This window comes from Neolamprologus multifasciatus, chromosome 5, assembly GCF_963576455.1.
Source record: "Neolamprologus multifasciatus chromosome 5, fNeoMul1.2, whole genome shotgun sequence".
NCBI lineage: Eukaryota > Metazoa > Chordata > Actinopteri > Cichliformes > Cichlidae > Neolamprologus > Neolamprologus multifasciatus.
In genome coordinates this window covers 4009357-4015593 of record NC_140443.1, presented here as the reverse complement: position 1 = coordinate 4015593, position 6237 = coordinate 4009357, and the positions used below count along the sequence as shown (strand labels likewise).

Here is a 6237-nt window from a genome sequence, read left to right as displayed (position 1 = left end):
TTGTATTGATTTATGGACAGTAAGATGCTATAAGAGGGAGCTGGTGCTGGTTATTATGGGATTAAAACCAAGCATGCCCATTCTGGCTATATCTGTCTGAGTGCACTTTGGGAAGGCTTTTCTCGTACTGGTGAAAACATGTAAGGACAGGTTTATGGATGTAAAAACTAAACTTGATTCATTCAAGTAAGATGTTTTATTAAGCCTTATTTTTTTCTTCATTATATATATATATACACATGTGTGTGTGTGTGCTGCATTTGCAGTGATAAAAAACAGCTGGATTGCAACAATATTTTATTGAAGGGAATGGAAGAAATTACATAGATTGAATTTGTCATGATTAGGCTGTGTGCAGGCAGGAGAGGACCCAAACGCAAACTCACGGGAAAACAGGACTGAACTCAAAATACAGCTTTATTGCTGACAGAGAATAAAGGCGATACAAAAATAATATGAAACTAAACTGGGAAGTACTAAGAAACTGACTCACGAGGAAACACACGGAGGGGCACACAGTCATGAGGGAGAACGCGACACTGAACTGAGGGAGACGTGGACATAAATACAGAGGGTAAACGAGGGAAGTGGGAGCACATGGGGAACACAGCTGACACAGATAATCGTAACAAGACAGGGCAGGAGTGAACACAACATGACACATACTTAGGAGAGACTGTCAAAGTAAAACAGGAAGTACACAGAGGTTCAGACAGGAGGAGAGAGAGCACGGACATAATGGGCTGGGAAAACGTGGAATAAAACACAAGGAGGGGAAACGAGGGTTCACAGATAGACAGAGGGGCACACGGGGGGTTACTGAATAAGGAACATCTTAACTAAACAACCTAGGAACAAAGGCATAAATAAAGAACAAAATACAAGAACACACGAAAACTAAGAATACTGGGCCAACATGGCCCAGGACCATGACAGAATTGAATAGAATTGAAGACTATGATTTGCCTTAGATTTGTTATATACGTGCAGTATATCTGAGTTTTACCATCATTATATACTTCTGGCTAGTACGGTGCTGGACTAGCTTTTGTCTTAAGAACTCTTCATGGCATAGATTTAAAAAGCACTGGAGACTCAGATCCGTATTGACAGAATCACAGAGTTGAGTTGCTGCAGATTTGTGTTCATCCATGATGTAAATCTTCCACCACTTCCCAAAGGTGCTCTGTTGGATTTAGACCTGCGGCTGTGGAGACCATTCATATTTAAGAAACCAGTTTTGCATGATGTGAGTTTTGTCACATCATCAAGTTGTCAACAGCTGTTGAACCGGTGTACCTGGCTCATTAATAGGTATGTTTTGTGCTTTTTACAGTGGTTTTGTAAAGGTGATTTTTACACAAAGACAAGCAGAGACGATAATAATAAATATAACTCTTCAGAAATGAATTGTTCATGTCACATCTTTAGTGTTGAATAGACTCTCGTCCAGGAGGTTATATTATTATAATAGGTTATATTATTATTATTATTATTATTATTATTATTATTATTACATATAATATATATTACTGCTTCTGTTTGAGCCACAGTTCACTAACAGTCACGGCAGTAAAAGCACCAGCAAGAAAAATCCAATTTACACCAGATGTAAAATTGAGACATAAATGTTTGGCTCGGCTCAAGAATAACGAACAACAAAAAATCTACTGAATGTGAAAAAGTATGAGAGCAAAGGTCCCAGACAGAGCTAATACAGAACTAACACCAGTGCAAAGTTCATTCCCAGAATTCCCTTATCTGGATTCACTTACCCAATCAGGCTAAGTGGTCGCGGCGAGCTTTTAATCAACTTGCCGGTGTTTAATTTATGTTACCACAGAGAGAGCAAACATCATCCCATGTAAAATCTCAGCTGTACATTGCTCGACATGGATGATGCTGCGAATCAGTCGAATGCTGTCGACAGTTAGATCAGAGCAGAAAAACGAGCAACAGCAGAATTCACCATTTATAGGAGAAATGAAAAAATACTGCATGAAAAATAAAGAGACTGAATATTTCTCATTAGTTTTAACTTTTGGTTTCACTTCAGCTCTTCTCCACAGTTGACGGTTAAACAACAACACAACAACACAACAAAAGTAACCCACAGACTAGTTGTACTACATATTATTGACACCGCACCCGTGTGACAGCAGATGCTCTCTGCAGATAGACGGGTCGTCTGAAGCTGCCAGACTGCCAACCGTCCTCTCGTTATTTCACCAAACCAATGAGTCCCATTAGTCAGGTGCAGTTTTATGAACCCGTTAAAAAATGTAAATGTTATATTTTCTTAATTTACTGCTAAATGAACAGCACAAAAATCAGTGTCCATAATTTACATTGTAAATGGAATATTTATTTAAGCATCTGGACAGAGAAAAACATGTAGCTCAATCACAACACATCAATCAATCAATCAATCTTTATTTACAAAGCACTTTTCATACAAAAAAAAAAATGTAGCACAAAGTGCTTTACATGGTTGACCCATGACAAGGTTCAAGCTCCTCCAGCTCATCTGAATGTAATGCTGCTGCAGAAGGCTGGCCGACCCGTTGAAAGGAGTTCATTGGCTGCGATTGTGTGAATGAAACTGAAAAGACAAATAAGCAATATATTGTTTGTATTTACTAAGTATGCCTTTAATAGTAAAGAACAAAGGAAGTAAACAAATTTACTGAATATACTTTTGAAGTCTGAAATATGCTACATAATAAAAATAAATGGGACTTGTCCTCCAAAAGTCAAATAAAAGTGTATTACCCTCTGACTTGTCTTTTTAAAAGCATCGTTACGTTGACATAATGGTAAGAAAAAACACTCCTGTGTTACAGTTTAGTCTCACTGGAGTAAAATTCATTCATTCTCAAACAATCTGATTTGGACTGCCTGCAGTCACTTTAGTGTGAAGCTCTGTGTATACAGAGTTGATTATATATAGATTTGTGATTTTCACAGATTTATCACAGTTAATCACCACATTATCAGATTACATGTTATTGGCAATTTGACCCCCTTTTACCGACAGCTAGCAGCTAGCTAGACTTCACTTCTTATTGCCCTTTTATTGTTGCCTTCACAAACCAAAGTTGCTTTTAAGACGTGGTCCCCGTCATGGAAGCAATCAGATCAAAGGCAATAAAATCACCAGTTCTTTACATGATTGTGATAATTTTGGTTTCCCTTGGTGTGACGGTATCAATAATGGAAATCAGATGCCATCAAATATGTGTTAAAATCACAGCAAAAACTGATTATTAGCTTCATTTGATGACTAGCCTCAAAACCTGGGTGACATCAGCCATGCTTGCTAACAATCTCTCTCAATGAGACTCCGAAACGTTTGAGCTGACGTAGTTATTGTGTTTTAAAATGTAATGAAAAAACTTACCACTTTCCTGGTAGGAGGGTGGTGGCATTGTGAGCATGGGTGTGGCTGCTGGTACAGGCTGATAGACCGTGTTAACTACAGTGGTTAACACTAGAGAAAGCGAAAGATTTCATGTAAGTTTGAAAATGAAAGCAAATTTTGATGTTCCCGTCATTACAACTGAACTTTTAAATCAAAAGTTTAAAGACAATGGGGATAAAAAAAATCTGTGTCTTACTATGTACCCTGCACAAACGGTAAAACTGACAATATTGCAGTTTCATGAGCGTTTGTGTATCAGATTATTTCTTGCTTTCAAGAATTCCTGTAAGCCACCATCCCAACTGGAAAGAGCTCTAACACATAAAGCTCATCAAACAGCCATTTTCCATTGTAAGAATTAAACATAATTTCAAACAAGATGCTTCTGGATAATATGCCAGTGTGGCTGCTTGCAGCTGTAGCAAACTTACTGATTATTTCTCGACTGGGATTTTTCTTTTTGGATGTCCTGCAGCAGGAGCAGCAACGAGTCACACAGCAGATTATGAGACCCGTGCATACGAGAATAGGAACAGGAACCCCTATTCCCACATACTCTGCATGATAGCTTCTTTTCACTCGAGCAGACCTGCAAATACAAAAAAAAAAGCTGTAGTTTGTACTCATTTCTGGAGCATTGAGGGGGGATAAGGCTAAAATGAAGAGCACACCTTCTGAAACAGAGTTCCTGTTTTTTCTCAGTAAAGCTGTACTTTATGTCACTGCAGCAGTATTTTGTCCTGCAGTCCCCACAGCAGTACTTTTTACATTCCTGAGTATCATGGAAGACACCGTTCGTGTCCCAGTAACTGTGGCAGTGATCAGCTGTAAGACAAACATGTTGAAGCAAAGTGAGAATGAGAGGTTAAAGCTGCAGTGCATTACAGATCCTGCAGACAGATATTGTGCAAAGACACTAATAGAGAATTAAGATGACTTAGCTTGATATTTTATTTTCACTTTGTTATTTTAAATATTAAAAATAAAACTCACCCCATACAGCCGGGACCACAACCACACACAAAACACACACAAGACTGGACAAGATACTCGAAGGCATAGCTGATGTGATGCAGTGTAAGGGGGAAATGAACCTGACTGTGGAGTGATGGCTGGTTATAGGGCTCTGTGTCTGTCCTACCTGTACATGAGTAACCCAACAACATTCCTTACTTCACATTTCACTAGCTCGGCTTACATCCTCATTTTAGATTTGACAGCGTTCTAGTAGGTAAAGGTGAATGGCTTGGACATGAATTGAGCTGCGGTTTGGGGAAGGCCTTGAAGGGGACTGGCGAGGACTCCCGGGCCTGGCAGATCCCCATGTACTAAATAGAAGTGAAGAAGTTAAAGAATTGAAAGGGGAAGAGAGGTGTAGGTAAACGAGAATGAACAGCTTGCAGAACTATAGATGAGAACCGGAAGGAGCGTGTTTGGAGGCGTAGTCCCGCTCTTGAAATTCTGATACATAACCTCCAAAAATACCTCGATACTCAACATTTCTTAAAACATTAGGGTGCTGTAATTGTTGCTGGAGCTTTGTCCTTCTCAGATTTTAAGACTCCATCGACATTGGAAGTAAGTGAAATTGTACCAGAAACATCTACTGAGGTTAGTCTAGCACCTACACGTTTTCATTACAGAGCCATCCTGCTGCAGTCTGTGCAGAGGTTTAGCGTCATCTTACTGAAATAAGAAAGTCCTTCCCCGAAAAGGAAGTAATCTCAGTGTCACCATGTGTAGTTCCAAAACCTCCAAGTGTCATTCACGGTTAATGGTTAATGCTATATGTTCCTGTAGTCCAAGAGACGGTTTGGCCACGATGTGCTGAGGCCACTTCAGTCATTTAAATCGCATTTAAGCCCGTAGAAAGTGATGGTGTTGAATTGTTGAATTTTGACTTGTATGTCAGATCAAACCAAATGTAATCAAATGTGTTTAGTAGCAGCAGTTTGTAGAAGTGTTTCATAGCACATTGGTCTGTCACATATCGAATCCCTCCTCGTCTTTACTCTTGAAAGAGTCAGCCTCTCTGTGATGTTTTTGTAAAGAGAAAAGAGGGAAGAGAGCACAAAACACAAATGGTGGACCTCAACAATTTTAAAGCAGAGCCCACATAGCAAAATTGGTATGGCCCGGATCTGGCCCACACGATGTTCTTACACATGGCCCGCATACCGCAAAGAATGACGGCCCTTTGGTGGCCCAGATCTGTTTTGCCAGATGTGGCCCACACATGGGCCAGCACAAGGCCAGTTGCGGCCCACACATGGGCCAGCACAAGGCCAGTTGCAGACACACTGGTAGTCCTGTGCTGGCCCAGAACAGTTTCAGATCTGGCCCCAGATGTCAGCCTAATGTGTACCTTAATCAAGCCATGTAATAACAACATGTGCCGGAACATAATAGTGCAAAAGTAGCATGACAACACTCTGTTCAGACAGTGAATGGACTGATTCTTTTATAGCGCTCGTCTACTCTCCAGGATTACTGAAAGTGCTCAATTACAACATGCCACATTCACTAAACTGAGCGCTTCCTAACTACATTTATACACATTCATACTCTTGACATGCAGCCAGGGATCGAACCACCAACCTTCCGATCAGCAGATGACCTGCTCTACCTCCTGAGCTACAGCCACCCACTGGCAAAGATGAGTAAACCGTCACTAGGTTTTGGATAAAGTGTACACTCACAAACCTTTCAAACCTGCATTTGAAACGTTGGCTACCATAGCAGTATAGTATTGCAACATGGCATTTGAGTCTTTTAACTAAAATAGGAAAACAGGAACATAAACAGTGCCATCATTG

At 40.1% G+C, this 6237-nt stretch overlaps 1 protein-coding gene across 1 annotated transcript; it reads right to left on the bottom strand.

The window, feature by feature from the left end:
• Positions 1 to 2483: 2483 nt before the first annotated feature.
• On the bottom strand, positions 2484 to 5155 carry LOC146517852 (uncharacterized). Its single transcript, XM_085159258.1, has 5 exons — positions 4415 to 5155; positions 4093 to 4246; positions 3853 to 4010; positions 3401 to 3490; positions 2484 to 2602 (listed from the first exon to the last, which is right to left on the bottom strand). The coding sequence occupies exons 1-5, from the start codon at positions 4479 to 4481 to the stop codon at positions 2484 to 2486; spliced, it is 588 nt and encodes a 195-aa protein (XP_085015384.1). The 5' UTR covers positions 4482 to 5155.
• Between the last annotated feature and the right edge of the window lie 1082 nt (positions 5156 to 6237).

Excerpts from the sequence above, each read along its gene's own strand:
- LOC146517852 (XM_085159258.1), bottom strand. The coding sequence starts at position 4,481 with ATGCCTTCGAGTATCTTGTCCAGTCTTGTGTGTGTTTTGTGTGTGGTT. Across the intron at positions 4,247-4,414 it reads TGTGGTCCCGGCTGTATGGG|CTGATCACTGCCACAGTTAC; the intron begins GTGAGTTTTATT and ends TTTGTCTTACAG. Across the intron at positions 2,603-3,400 it reads ACCCTCCTACCAGGAAAGTG|TTTCATTCACACAATCGCAG; the intron begins GTAAGTTTTTTC and ends TTGTCTTTTCAG.